This window comes from Protopterus annectens, chromosome 9.part0 (genome assembly GCF_019279795.1).
Source record: "Protopterus annectens isolate FY-2018-M chromosome 9.part0, PAN1.0, whole genome shotgun sequence".
In the NCBI taxonomy this organism is placed as follows: Eukaryota; Metazoa; Chordata; order Ceratodontiformes; family Protopteridae; genus Protopterus; species Protopterus annectens.
The window spans coordinates 1,247,563,315-1,247,578,761 of NC_056743.1; the positions used below are offsets into that span (position 1 = coordinate 1,247,563,315).

A 15,447-nucleotide genomic window follows, 5' to 3' on the forward strand; every position below is an offset into this window, starting at 1 on the left:
TTTGTAAGTTTATGGGGGCAATATTTAAAAGCTGTCCCAATTCTGGGGCCTCTTTTCCCCAAATTATTTCTGGCTTTGTTCAAATTTCTTGTACTGAGATTTTAAGAGGTATGCAGGGTGTGCATATTTATTTATTTTTGTTATTCTTAAGGTCAACCTCCCTCTCCTTGTTGGCATAAAATTGTGAAGAGCTTAGCGCCCAAACCTATCTTTCTAGCCAGCTCAGCTTGAACTGACGGTTTGGGTGGAAGATGTCCTGCAGCTTTATAAGCCGGCCGGCTATTTGTCCTATGCAGGTTGCATCCCATGTAGCTAAGACTCCTGCAGCAGTAACCATTTTAACATCTGTTTTGGTAAGTTTATTTACACAATTGTACTATTTGTAAATATCATCTAGTTGTTGTGTCTTTCGGCTTAGTACTCGTAAAAAGTACTCATTTTGTGCATTCCTCCAAGGTAATGTCTGAAATCTGTCCTTTTGTAGATCATCTTATTGCTCGGTTAACAAATTATACATATAAAACACGCGGCTGCCGCCCAAAACTCTAACGGATTTACTTACCCACATTATTGAGCGTTTCTTTGTTTACTTCCTATCCTGCAGGTGGCAGTGTGACTCACAACCCCAACCCCCTTTAGCCTGCTTTCGGAGGCAATTGCTCGTTCCACTACTCTTACCCTGCTCGTTGTTCCTACTAGACGGAAGTCCTGTCAAAGCCAGATTGACGCGATTCCTGGGTCCGGTTACCGGGGGGAGGAGCGTGTAGTCTCGAAGATACCGGTTTGAATTTACGATGGCGGCGGGTAGTGCGGGGAGCGAACGGGGCTCCTCGGTATGTCAGTGTCATAGCACCTTACGGCGGTAGATAGTGAAAACGTGAATAGTAAGTGTGTAGGAAAAGAGAGACTAAGGCGGCAGGAAGTATCAACGGAACTGTGCTGGAGGAGTAGCAACAAGCTGCACTGGGACAAACTAAGGGGTCTAAGAGGGAGGGAGGCAGCAGGGCTCCTCGCCTCCTCCCCTCTCAGGATAAGACTGTTCTTGGGATTGAGAGATCATCTCCAGTTTTGGTTTGGCTTGACATTGGGGTGCCCCCACCCCATTTATCTGGCTCAACTATGGCTGATCTGGAGGCGGTTCTGGCTGATGTCAGCTACCTGATGGCCCTGGAGAAAAGCAAAGGAACTCCAGCAGCTAGGGCTAGTAAGAAGATCGTGCTGCCTGATCCCAGGTAAGGGACCTGTTTGTATCTTGCATGCTGTAAGTCTTGACACCGGGTACCCCATACCGTTTTCATACTGCTGTGATTGATGATCTTGTGGCACAGGTGCTTTGGGAACACACAGTAGTTTTATTTTAGTTTTGCATAACGCACCTTCTGTCAAAGTCCATGCATCTTGCAGCACGTCTAAGCTTGTAGCAGCTCTGCACTTGCTTTCAGCAGTGTCATTCTTTAGTAATGGTTTAGAGAGTCTGTTATGATAGTAAAACCATTAGGACACGTGTTGCCACCATGATTTTGTATTTCCACTGCTTCTCAACAGGTATATCAGTTTCCATGTAAAACATTTTGCATATCGCACATATTTTGTTTATCTGTTTTCTCACCAGCATGTACATCTGTGTGTGATAAGTAGTGATAATATCTGACACCTTAGGAAACTTGGGACTAGAAATTAAGCAGACATTGGGTTGCAATGAGTCCCTAATGTTTATGAAGTGCATAGCGTCAACACAGATGGTATAAACTGCAGTTGTCACTGTGGAATGCTGCATTTTTTCCTATAATGTGTTGTTTGTTAATAGGTGAAGTGAGCGATTTGCATTGTCATTGATAATCATAAGTATTTTTGTGTTAGCATATTCACAGTTGAGTTTTGATGTTTTTGTTTTCTGAATTATGTTTTTGTTTTCCTGAAGTTTATTCACAAAAGTCTTTTTGCATACTCAGCCATGGTTTTCTTAAAATTTTTTATTTCTATATGGATATATGTTGGAGCAAAGGGAAAACAGAATCCAGTGCTGTCTAGACTGTTGGTTTTTCTAAACTTAGTTCTTGAAACATAACTAAACTAAAGGGTGGGTAATAAAGTTATGTGATTGCAGCCTGAGTAAAAAGAGATTGTTTCTAGAGTCATATTTGACGTCCTCCTTACCAGTTGTCTTGCTCATGGAGTATCCTCAACCAGTGTTTTTCTGCATGTCTCCGCATCTTGGCTTGACATTGAAATGTTGCTTGAAGTGCCATGTTTCATGATGGACTTTAAGCCATAAATCTTGCTTATGTGTTTTAGAGGATAGTCAGGTGAACACAAGATTTTAGGGCAGTTTTTAAAGAAAGGATACATTAGTTTATTTGAAATGCTGGCAATTTTTGTATCATTCTAATTAGCAGTGGGAGCAGGAGCTTAAACTGGTAGCCCTCCCCTGCAAACAAGACTGAAAAATAGACAGCATTGCTTAGCATAACTTGTTTAGTAAATATAAAGTGGAGATATTTTTCTTAGGTGCTGCAGAAGGGCTGACAGTGCAACAGTAATCTGTAATGCACAATATTGATTTCTACTTTCTTCATCCCCCCCCCAAACTAGCTGTCCCAAGGAGGATAGGCAAGGTCAGTCAGATCCATCTTTGAAAGTAATAGTGTTTATTTTTCAGGGTTTTTGCATGGTACAATGCCCACAGCAGTCATTTTTTTTGACAATGTTTGCAACTGTGTATGTGTGTTGGGGAGGTCCTTGGCTACATTGTTGAACATGGTTACCTTAGCTGGCTTAGAAAGGGAGAGATCAGAATATCTATAAAGGCGTTCTGTTTTCGGTGTGTGAGGAAAGCATATTGGTATATATTGTGGTGATTGCTGGAATACTTGGAAATGAACTTTGTTGGTCAGATCATCTTTCTCGCTTAACATTTTTGGTAAGTATAGAAGATTGAACATGGAATAACAATAGGCCACTGGCGTTAAAACAAAACTGTTGTATGCTGCGTAGTTGCTTGTATTTTAGGCTGGCATAGTGAGGATATGGCTGAATGAAGGTCATGCCTACAACTGTCACCTGATGACTGGGTAACTGTGTGTCCATATTCCTGCAATCCAAAGGAGCAAGATAGTTTTGTTTTAGTTTGGTAATGTTTGCAGCTTTTTAAAATTGCTGCAGGTTCTGTTAAGGATGAGTACTTATGAAGTGAACAGTTGCTGTGTACTGTCAGTGACATCTATTTACATCATGTCATTAGAAGAACAGTGGAGCAGGAGATAGTCACATTTATATTGGCATGTTACTGTTTTATATACTTACAAGAGCGCCTGTTTGAAAAGCTGGAGGAAGTGGTTGATGGGTGGGAGCCTATATACAGTGCGTCCAAGCAAATAACGGTTCATGTGCATATCTGGTCAGATTGACGTTATGTGGGTGGAAAAACCTGACTGTGTTTTACAGATAAATCATTTAGGTAAATAGTATGGTTCTCACTAAAAGTTTCTGGCAGTTTTACAGTTAATGTTACATGTTCTCTGCAGTTGGATTTGCCGAATTTTGTGTACTTTTAGTTTGAGGTGCTGTAAAATAAATGTGTATGTCTTATTTGCCCCACTCCACTGTACCTGTATTATGTTTTTGTTTAATTGCTGTTGGTCTGTTGAGTGAGTCCTGTGATTGCAGTTGCTTTTGTGCCTTTCTATGCTGCTTCCTTTTCTGTGCCTTTTTCTTTTTTTGTAGTTCCTCTCTTGTTAGTGAGCTGGGAGATGTTTAAACATCATTTCCTATCTACTTCTCTCTCAATTTTTTTTTTCATTTATGTTGCTGACATGCAATGATATATATACTAATAATTACACACTCACGACGACGCATACGAATATTTACAGAGCACAAAAAACTTCCCTTTTTGTTTGGCCGGCTTTGAATGATGTGCAGAAACCAAATGAAAAGTGACTGATACCAAGCCCTGAGCTGTGACTGTTGTTAACACTGGTTTTGAAAGCAGTTTTATGCAGAAATGTTAATGGTTTAACAGTGATCTTGTTATAACGAAGTTTGTTGATGCTCCAGATTTGATTTCATTTTGATTTTAACCTGTAAAAACAGCAAACAAATAGCACTTCACTACATTATGATTTAATTATGCATGAAACGCAGCTAATACTGAAACTTATCTCATAGCTAAAAGAGGGTTTGTAAAACAAATGTTGCTGAAATGTTTTTAATGCATTGAAGGTACTCTGTTTCATTTAATTTTGCGTTACCATAAGATGATTGTTTTTTTGTATATTAAATACTGTAATTAAGAAAAATATAAGTTAATTAGCATTTTTCTTTAGAATGCGCTGTAGAACAAGGTGCGGATCACATTGTCATGTATTGTAGAGGAAATTTAGGAGACAATTTTGTGTGTTTTATTTCTAGATGAATGCACATAATCAATGTACCTTCTTGTGCATTTATGCAAGTGTATCATATGGAGTGATACACATTAAGGGTCAAAATAAGGTTTTGTGTGTGAGTGATTTTATATATATATATATATATATATATATATATATATATATATATATATATATATATATATATTGCAGGTTGTACTTTGAGAAGAAAAACTTGTAGAAAACTGTTAACATTGTATTATTGTGTAAAATGAGGTGGAACTCACTGTCGTGTACTGCAGATGAATTTGTGTGTGCTTGTATCTGTATTTTTAAATGTATGTACACAATGTGCATATGATTTTGTGTGTGCATGGATATAATAATAAAGCAATACAGACACAAGGTTGTGCATGTATGTTCAATAGTTCTTTTTTTCTTCCCGTGGCATTTTTGTCAGATTTTTGCCCATGGGTCCTGTTGACTGTCACCCCTCATCAGACATTCTTTAAGCTTGTTCATTCCCTCATCACCTCTGGGTTTCCTGTTTCCCACATGACCCTGTTGTGAGGGTCCCTAGTCTCGGGCAAAGATCAGACTCATGGCAACTTGCCCTCTTTAGAGAGCCTTGGCTTCAGGGACGAGACCTGAGTGATAAAGATGCGTTTATCTAGGCACCCATTGAAGGTTACCTAGTTTCTCCCCCTTGCACACTTTAGTTGATGCAGTAGCCTGCAGTTCTTGTTGCTGCGAAAAGATGCATGTACAGTCTTGTTCACCTGCTGAACACCATTACTGTACTGTGCACAGCTTGGTAGGTAAGCATCTCTTGTCCCAGTTGCTGCTTTTTGCTGTTTCGTCTGATTCCATTGAGAACCAGCAGTGTAATAGCACAGCCTCTCTCTCTCCCTTTTGATCGGCCTGCCAGCTTCAATATGCTTAATCCCATTCTGCACTGCTTGTACTTGGAGCACTTGGGATGTTAATCAATCCTAGGTCGTCTGAGCTGCAGTCACGGCTTTATCCCTGTGTTACAAAGAGCTAGCTGTGTGGTGTGAGAGTGAGGCATGCACACGCACACACCTTTAGATGCATGTGTGATATGTAAGTCACTTACACAAATGTCTGTATGTGCACGTGTATATTTTATATGTGCATATCTATGTGTATACATATATATATATATATATATATATATATATATATATATATATATATATATATATATATATATATATGATGTGTGTGTTTGTGTAAAATGTGTGTATATTTATGTCTGTGTGTATAGACACGTGTAACTTTATACTTGTCATTTTATTTATCTATTTTTTTGTGTATTATACCATACTCCATGTTTGCTCTGTTATGGTTGTTACTATATTCGCCTCATCTGTGGCTGAAATTGATCAATGCACTACCCCAGTAAATGAACATGTATATAACATGTGTGACTTCATCAGATCCCAAAATCGACTATTAGAACACGTCAGGAAAATTTGGAAATAAGTGGTGACCTGGGATCTTTCGGGGGTCAAGTCCAATTCTTCCCCTTACTTATTTGCAGTAGGCTGGCACTACTATATACTTGGCAGCAGACTCCAGATAAAGGGTAAAATATAAACTGGTGTCTGGTATAGCATGTAGGTATTTTTTTTTTTAATCTTCATTCAGGAGCATCACCAACATTTACCTACAGTCTTAGTGCATCTAAAAGCTACTAAAAGTTCCCCAAACCTGCTATATTTGTGCTGCTCATTAGATAGTAAACTAAACACTTGCACACACACAACAGAGATGCCAGCACTCCACAGAATACACTTACCTACTCCAAACAACCCCTTAAATGCAAATGTGAACTTAGTTTTAAGCAAGCAAGTAAAATACAATAGAAATAAGCTGAAAAATGCCCTGCATTTCCCATTCACTGCAACATTAAAGAAATGGGCTTTACTCACTGAACACTGTACATAATCACCTAAAACAATACTGCTTACCTGTATTGACTCTTAAACCATGGAAGTTAAATTTGTTTTTATTTATTTATTTATTATATGTTTTGGTTAGAATGAACAAATTTAAAAATGAAGGGAAAATAGTTGTAACTAACCAGTCAAAAAGGTATTGCCTGCAAACCAGACCTAATTCTGTAAATAAAAATTACCAAACTGTAATGTAACTCGCTGTACTCGTAAAATGTATGAAATAAATGAACCATCACTGACAAAGATAAAAATTTAACACGGAATTAGAGTAAAAAGCCTTTCAAGAGATGCTCTTTTCATAGAAACCTATGCAAACTACTTAAGGCCCCATTGATTAGAAAGTTAAACATTTTAACATAGTCATTTGAAGTCAATGGGGAAAAAAAAAAAAAAGATGGATAAATTAAGCTGTGGAAGGTTGGGTGCTGGGCTGGCAAATCGACACCATAAAACTCCACTGCCAATCATGAGCGGACAGGTGATCCGCTGTTGTGACCCCTAACTGGGAAAAGCCAAAAGAAGAAGAAGGCTACATGGAGGATGTGTGTGTGTGTGTGTGTGTGTGTGTGTGTGTGTGTGTGTGTGTGTATATAGATATATAGATATATATATAGATATATATATATATATATATATATATATATATATATATATATATATATATATAATGTGTGTGTGTGTGTGTATATATATATATACACATATATATATATGTGTATATATATATATATATATATATATATATATATATATATATATATATATTACACACACACACAGTGGGTATAAAAAGTGTACACACCCCTGTAAAAATGCCATTTTTTTGTGATATAAAAAAATGAGACCACAATAAATCCTTTCAAAACTTTTCCCACCCTTAATGTGACCTATAACCTGTACAATTCAATTAAAAAACAAACAAATCTGTTAGGGGAAAAATATAAAAAAGTAAAAGAAGTACAATAAGCTGGTTGCATAAGTGTACACACCCTTAAACTAATACTTTGTGGAAGCACTGTTTGTGATTTAATTACAGCATTCAGTCTTCTTGGGTAGGAGTCTGTCAGCATGGCACATCTTGACTTGGCAATATTTGCCCACTTTTCTTGCAAAAGCACTGCAAATCTGTCAGATTGCGAGGGCATCTCTTATGCACAGCCCTCTTCAGGTCACCCCAGAGATTTTCTATTGAATTTAGGTCTGGGCTCTGGCTAGGCCATTCCAAAACTTTAATTTCCTTCGGTGAAGCCATTCTTTTGTTGATTTTGGATGTATGCATAGGGTCATTGTCATGTTGAAAGGTGAAATTCCTCTTCATCTTTAGCTTTCTAGCAGATGCCTGAAGATTTTGGGTCAAAAGTGACTGGTATTTGAAACTGTTCATAATTCTCTCCACCTTGACTAAAGCCCCAGTTTTAGCTGAAGAAAAGCAACCCCAAAGCATGATACTGCCACTGCCATGCTTCACTGTGGGGATGGTGTTCTTTTGGTGATGTGAAGTGCTGTTTTTGCTCCAAACTTACCTTTTCGGAATTGTGGCCAAAAAGTTCAAACTTGGTCTCATCAGACCATAACACATGTTAACACATGCTTTTGGGAGACTTGATGCATTGTTTTGCAAATTTTAGCTGGGCTTAGATATTTTTCTGTGTAAGAAAAGGCTTCCGTCTTGCAACCCTACCCCATAGGCCAGACATATGGAGAAATATAGGAGATTGTTGTCACATATAGTACACAACCAGTACTTGCCAGAAATTCCTGCAGCTCCTTCAGTATTGCTGTAGGTCTCTTGGTAGCGTCGCTGACCAGTTTTCGTCTTGTTTTTTCTTCTATTTTGGAGGGACGTCCAGTTCTTTGTAATGCCACTGTTGTCCCATATTTTCTCCACGTTTTGATGACTGGCTTCACTGTGTTCCATGGTATATCCAATGCTGTGGAAATTTTTTTGTACCCTTCTCCTGACTGATACCTTTCAACAATGAGAAACCTTTGATGCTTTGTACGCTCTCTGTGAACCATGGCTTTTGCTGTAGCAGGCAACTGAGTAAATGTCAGGAAAATCCTACTAGGACGGCTGAACTTTTATTTGGGGTTAATCAGAGTCTTTTCAATCGATGGCAGGTGTGTACCCAAGAAGACTGAATGCTGTAATTAAAGCAAAAGGTGCTTCAACAAAGTATTAGTTTAAGGGTGTGCACACTTATGCAACCAGCTTATTGTACATTTTTATTTTTTAGATTTTTCCCCTAAAAGATTTGTTTGTTTTTCAATTGAATTGTACAGGTTATAGGTCATATTAAAGGTGGAAAAGTTTTGAAATGATTTATTGTGGTGTCATTTTTTTATATTGCAAAAACCTGGCATTTTAACAGGGATGTGTACACATGTTTTATATCCAGTGTGTGTGTGTGTGTGTGTGTGTGATATATATATATATATATATATATATATATATATATATATATATATATATATATATATATATATATACATTATTTGTTTACTGGGAAAGTCCAACTGGGATAAAACCCATTTTCAGCGGAGGCCTGGGAAGAAAAGCTCCACATGTAGAGGTTATAGAAAATGTATACAAGAAATTATACAAAAAAATGTATGCAAGACATATACAGTACACCAGAAATTACATTTTATGCTATTATAGCTGACATTTGTATTATACTATCATATGATATAATTCCTTATTGTAGTTTCTCAAAGTAAGGTGATGAAGGGGTCCGTAGAGGGGAAATTAGAGAGAGAAAGATGAGGTTAGAGATTATCTTGACATGAGAGAGAGCATATATTATGAGGTGGTCAGGGAAGAAGAATAAATATTACCAGAAACTATTAAAACTACTTGAGAAACAGCAATGGGACAACCACGGCAAAGCGCATATATATTTAATAAACATTAAGCAGTAAACAGATAAGTGGTTTTGGAGATGCCTCCTTCATCAGATCAGTACAAAAATATAAAAATCAGTCTGCATATAAATACACTTGAAAAACCAATTACATTAATTAAAACCTTTTAACCAATTAACATTTTCTAGCCTTTAAAATAGGTTTTAAAGGTATACAACCATTTAATCCTGGTGGAACATCAGCTCTCAAACCAGCTATCCAGTGGGTTTCTTTAACTTCTGTGACTTTTTTTATATCACCACCTCTAGGTGCAGGAGTGCAAATATCCAAAGCCATGAATTTAAAATCATGCTGTGGAAATTCATTAATGTGTTGAGCTACTGCACTTTGTGCATTTCTCCGTATATTACCCATATGCTGTGAAATATGTTCCTTTACCATTGTATTAGTTTTACCAACATAAAAAGAAGTGCATTCTGAACATGTTGCTATATAAATCACATTTTTAGTAGAACAGCATACATAGTGCGAACACTTGTATATCCTTTTAGTAACCAGATGCTCAAATGCATTATCAGTCTTAATGTACCTGCATGCCTTACATCTTTTACATGGATATGTACCTGATTTGCCACTGTATAATTTACCTAGGTTAATTTTATCACCAGGTCCTGGTCTATAACATAACAGATTCTTTAAGTTACGATCTCTCTTGTAGCTGAAGTTTGGCACATCACCTACTATATTTTTCATCCTGTCATCAGACAGTAATATCTTCCAGTTATTTTGTATTATATTCTTTATATATTTAAACTCAGTACTAAAAGTAAAGGGCATCCTAACCTTACATATATTTCCTCCTTATTAATTGAATCTCCAGTATTCTTTGAATACCAATGTCTACCTTTCCCATCTCTCATAGACTTAACCCTTTCTGATGCTTCCCTAACTTCCCTACTTTTGTAACCATGTTCTAACAAATTATTCTCTGTTACATTTATATGATGTAAAAAGTCACTTTCCTTACTACAAAGTCGTGAAGTTCTCAGAAGCTGATTATCCATGACATTCTTAAAAATATGGTGGGGTTGCATGCTACCCGTATCCCAATAGAGCATTTTTCCAGCATGACTTACGGTATAACAAAGTGCTTATTTTACCCCCTTCATCCACTTTTAATAAAGTATCCAAAGATTCTATATAATCTACTGATGAATGCACAGTAAATCTTAAAAATGTGGTGGTTGTCTCTAAATAGCTAAAGAAAGTATCCAGTTGTAGTGTATCCCCTTTCCACAAAAAAAAAGACATCCTCCAAAAATCTGCGATATAAACCCATATGTGCTAGTCATGGATTTTCTTCAGTCAAAATGCATCTCCTCTCCCATTCAGCTAGAACCAGGTTTGCATAGCTGTTAGTGCAGGGTGTGCCCATGGCAACACCCCAACGCTGTAAATAAAACTTCTGTTCAAAGGCAAACACAAGTATTTTAACTATTAAAACTAGTTGGCCAGGAGTAGTACAGAAACAAAGCCAGGTGTCATTAAGATAATTTTTAAGAATCTCTTTGAATTGGTTGGTATTTATGTTGGTTCTGATGCTGTGAGGTAGTGAATTTCCACCTTATTGCTACATGATGAAAAAACAGGGAGTCCCCTGCCGTATTGATGGATTTGGACACTTGTAATAGAGATTTGTTTTTATTTAAATATAAACCTACATAAATACCATCAATACCTTGTTCAGCAAAGTTAAAGAAAAACACAGTGAACAGTCCTTTTTTTAAAAATACCCCCCCCCCCCCAGTATTTGTAAATATACTACAACACTACATGTCAGTTGGGATAAATGTGAACTTTCTTACAACCACTGTTGTCTGTGTTTGGTAAAACATACAGTGAGTATGGTTGTCAAAGTGTGTTTTGATGAGTTTAGTATCAGTTAATGAAATGTGTGTGTTTTGGGGTAGTTGTTTGGTATTAATGACATGCAAGGCTGTAGTAAGTGCTTCTACTACAAATGTAGATGACACTGTCTATACTTTTTTATGCCGCAGCCATTGCCTGGGGTCTACCAGTAAGTAAAATATGTTCGTATACACCATATATGTGTACTTTGTGTGTGTACGTCTGTGTTTGTATATGATATATATATTATGTAGTGCGAGTCAGAGGTTTATGATGTCAGTGTTTGTACTTGGTATCTGGTTTGAATAACTTCATACTTCCTTGCATGATAGATATGAGGAGTGCAAGTAGGCTTGGCCTCCCTGGAAAATATCTTTTTAGTGTTTTTTTTTTTTTTTTTTTTTGGCTATCAAATGCTATTCATGTTAAGTGATGCCACTCTTCTGTGACTGCAGTCATGTGTCACTTGCAAAACAGTGGATTACTTCACCTGGAGTGGTTTACTGTTTTTAGTACACCCTTTATTTTCTACAAATAATTTATATAAAATATGCATCCGTGTGTGTGTACGTACGTATGTATATAAAACAGCATTTGAGAAGTGTTTTATCATAGGAGGTTACTAGGCTATAGGCCCTGAGGCCATTATGAGCCTAGTCAAGAGGTTAGCCCATAGTTAGATAAATCAGCACCCAATGCCCCTGTCCAGCAGGGACATAGGTGGAATCCCAGGGGTAAATTTTCTGTTTCCCATCCAGTTATCCAGGTTACGCTTAAAAAGGGGTAAAAAGGTACTTTGCTTGATGTGGAGAGGAAGTCAGTTCCATAGATGGGGAGTCTCTGGGACACAAGGCTGTCCTGCCAACAAGTCTTGTTGATGTCATAGACCAGGTTGAGGCTGCGCGTGCGGGTTACACAAGTGGAGCTTGACTTGTGGATATGCAGCAGGGCCATCAAGGTGGGGTCCGTGATCGCCTTGCATGCCAGACAGAGGTCATCTCTGAAGAGTCTGAAACTTGGGCTAAAAGCCCTATTCCTCTGCTATCTCTGTATGCTAGATGTTTGAGGCCCTGGATTTTCTTGGTGAAGAACCTCTGTGGTCTCTCCAGCTGCTGCATGTGTTTTGCGAGGTACATGTCGAAAGAGGCGTTGTACTCAATAATGGGCCTTATAAAGGAAGAATACAGGGATGGTATGACCTCCTTGTCCCTGGATGAGATACCCTTACTTATGAGGTGAGCCATGTAGAAGGCTTTCCATACAACGGAAGCAACACTGTGGTCAGAAGTCAGGTTGCTATCAACCTGGGTGCTCAAATCCCTCCCAACTGCTTGCGTGCTTAGGATGTTGTTGTTAATGTGATAATTTGTAGGAATGTCACTCTCCCCAAAGGAGGAGATGATGCATTTTTTTGGTATTCAGCTTGAGGCCATGTTTCTGGCACCAGTCATTTGTCTGAGTGAGACCCTCTTGGAGGATGACCACATCACTAGGGGAATTGATGACAGCACCCAGTTTGCAGTCATCTGCAAACTTGGTCAGCTGTAACCCACTGGTTTTGGCCTGCACCTCAGAAAAGTATATCCCATATAACAGAGGCCCCAAGACTGAACCCTGCGGTACGCCGCTTGTTACAGGTGTACTGCTTGAGGTAGCTTTCCCTATTTTGACTACGTAGGTTCTGTCAGTGAATCAGCCCGAGTGGGGAATAGTGTCAAAGGCTTTGGCCAGGTCAAGGTAGGCGGTATGCACAGTCTTCTCTTCGTCCATGGCTTTGGTGGTTGTCTCAAAGAAGTCGACCAAATTTAGCAGACTACCCCCCCTTGATGAAGCCAAACTGTGTGGGATCAAGTGTTTTGGAGGTTGCCGGTGTCCTTGTTAATGAGGTCCATGGCCTTGCAGATCACGCTAGTTAGGCTGATGGGTCAATAATTTTTTTTGGATCGGTGGATGCTCCACCTTTGTGAAAAGGGATGACAGTAGCTGTCCTCCACTCAGCTGAGATGAAGCCAGCACTCAGGCTTTGGTTGAATAGGGTGCCTAGAGGTACTACAAGTTCCTGCCTGAGTTCACTTAGGAGGTAGCCTGTGATGTTATCAGGTCCCATGGAGGCTGTATGTTTTGCCTTTGAGAGAGCAGTGATGACCTGTTCCCTAGATATAAGGGGAAGGGAGCAGGTACTGGAGATGTCCTGATTTACTGATGGGGGGAGGGACAGAGGGGTAAAGGTTTTGCTGAATCTGTCAGCCAGCAAGTTTGGTATATCTACAGCATTTTATTTGGCGTCCTTGACCGCCAGTTCTGAACAGATCTGGGCGCTTTCTTTAAGGTTGCGGACATTTATGAAGAAGGCCTTATGATTGTCTGTAGTAGAAGTGGCAAATTTGGACTCTTTTTGCTTTGGAGGGTTTCACTAGTGCTCTTATTTGCTTGTTCAGGCTAAGGAGACATTGCTCCCATTTGGACATCTGCTCCTTTCTTGGACAGCACATTTTTCCTTTTGTTATAGAGTTTATTTATTGCAGAGGTCCACCAGACAGGTTTACTCTTCCTTGCGGAGGATGATTTAGTCCTGTCAGATATTCCTGATTCCATGCATCTATATAATGCTCATGTAGTGCTTTGGTGTAGTTTTGGATATTGCTGCAGTTGCTGCAGAGGGACAGGGGGCTATGAAGCTGTTTACAGATGAGCGATGGTATAATCAGCTTCAAAGAAGTTTTTTTTTTATGTCTGATCTAGCCAGAGGGGGGATTGGAGGAGATGGTGACTTGAAGGTGACCGCTTTCTGGTCGGATCCTACCAGAGAGGATGATACTATAGGGATGCTGCATTCATTAGCCATGTTGGTTAATACTAAGTCCAAGTTATCAACCCTAGTGGGGTATCGACTAGCTCTTCCAAGGCATTTACATTGACAAAATCAAGGGATCTCTGGGCATTTGTCTTCTGGCATGAGTAATTCTTCCAATCTATGTTTGGGAAGTTAGTCACCCAGGATCAGGGTAAAGGGTTGAATCTTGATAGATTTGAACAGGTCAGAATAGGCAGATTGGACATCTTAAGTCAGATTTGGGAGCCAGTAGCTAGCTATGGTTTGAATTGGGGTCTTGTCAGTGGTTAACTGCACCTGGAGTGTTTCCTGTGCATCATACACACCTCTAGGCTCGTCATACAATATGTCTTTTAATATATATTGAAACTCCACCTCCTTTGGCTTTACTGCCCACAGTTTGTGGTCTGAATGTATGATAGGATGAGTAGCCAGGTAAAGCTGAGGTGCTCTCCGCAGCTTTGAACCAGGTTTCTGTGACTGCGCAGATGTCAGCATTTTCCGGGTTTAGGAATGCTTGCAGTGAGTGTAGTTTCATGTTTAGACTCCTATCGTTTAGCAGCATGACCTTTAATTGTGTTTTGTTGAAATTATTTTGGTAGTTTTAACCTCTTCACTTTTCCTAAAATGGCACTATAGGGAAGGCAAGAGCTTTTGCCAGAAACCTGAAGCCCAGGTGAGACAGATGCAAGCCGTCTCTGGCTTGGCATCGTGGTCTGTCGATCATATCTTCCCAGGCTGTCAGGTACTGGATCCCACTGGAATGACACCAGAAACTAAGCCAATTGTTAGTCAATCATTTTCTGTTTGTGTTGAGGCATCATTATGGGTGACAGCAGAATGCTGCTTAAGGCTAGGGACATACCTGCCTGTGACACATAATCAGCAAGCTCAGTCATGTCTGTCTTCATATAGTCCAGAGAGGTACGTCTCAAGTCATTCATGCCAACATGGACTATGACAGAGTCATAGCAGTACTGTTGTTGAGAGACTTGAAATGCCTGTATGATATGGCGGATTCTGCCACCTGACCGACAACTAACTGTGACTTTCTCCTTATCTAGCCTGGTGAAAGGCAGATCTGTATGTCTCACAATGGAGTGTCCTATGACTAATATGTTGGGTTTATGGTGAAGCCTTAGTGGTTGTGAGGCACAGGTGTGTGGACTATGCATGGTATGTGGTGTGGAGGCCTGTGGAGATAATGTGTTTTTGCCTCGAAGGTCTCCTTTGTTTGGGTATGTTTATATGGAGGACCTCCGCATATGTAGATGTGGGTGGTGTTTGAGGTGTAGTGATTGTGTTGACAACCTTTCAAGTGCCAGATATACTGGCTTGAGGGGGAGAGAGCTTGGACTCTAGGTTCCTAATGTAATTGCATCTCTCACAAATTATGTTCCTAGGTGGTGGTAGTAGATGGTTGTCTGTGTACATGAGGCAGTTGCTACACTGTCTCAGGATGCCCATATCAACCAGAATGGCAGGAGAAACT

The 15,447-nt window shown here is 39.2% G+C and overlaps 1 protein-coding gene across 1 annotated transcript in view; it reads left to right on the forward strand.

Moving 5' to 3' along the window:
- Positions 1-722: 722 nt before the first annotated feature.
- The window catches only part of LOC122811972 (beta-adrenergic receptor kinase 1-like), a 2,445,913-nt gene continuing 2,431,188 nt past the window's right edge, over positions 723-15,447 (forward strand). The window contains exon 1 of the mRNA XM_044084173.1: positions 723-1,232. Coding sequence (XP_043940108.1) covers positions 1,120-1,232 — 113 coding nt within the window. The 5' untranslated portion in view covers positions 723-1,119. The remainder of the gene's footprint in view (positions 1,233-15,447) is intronic.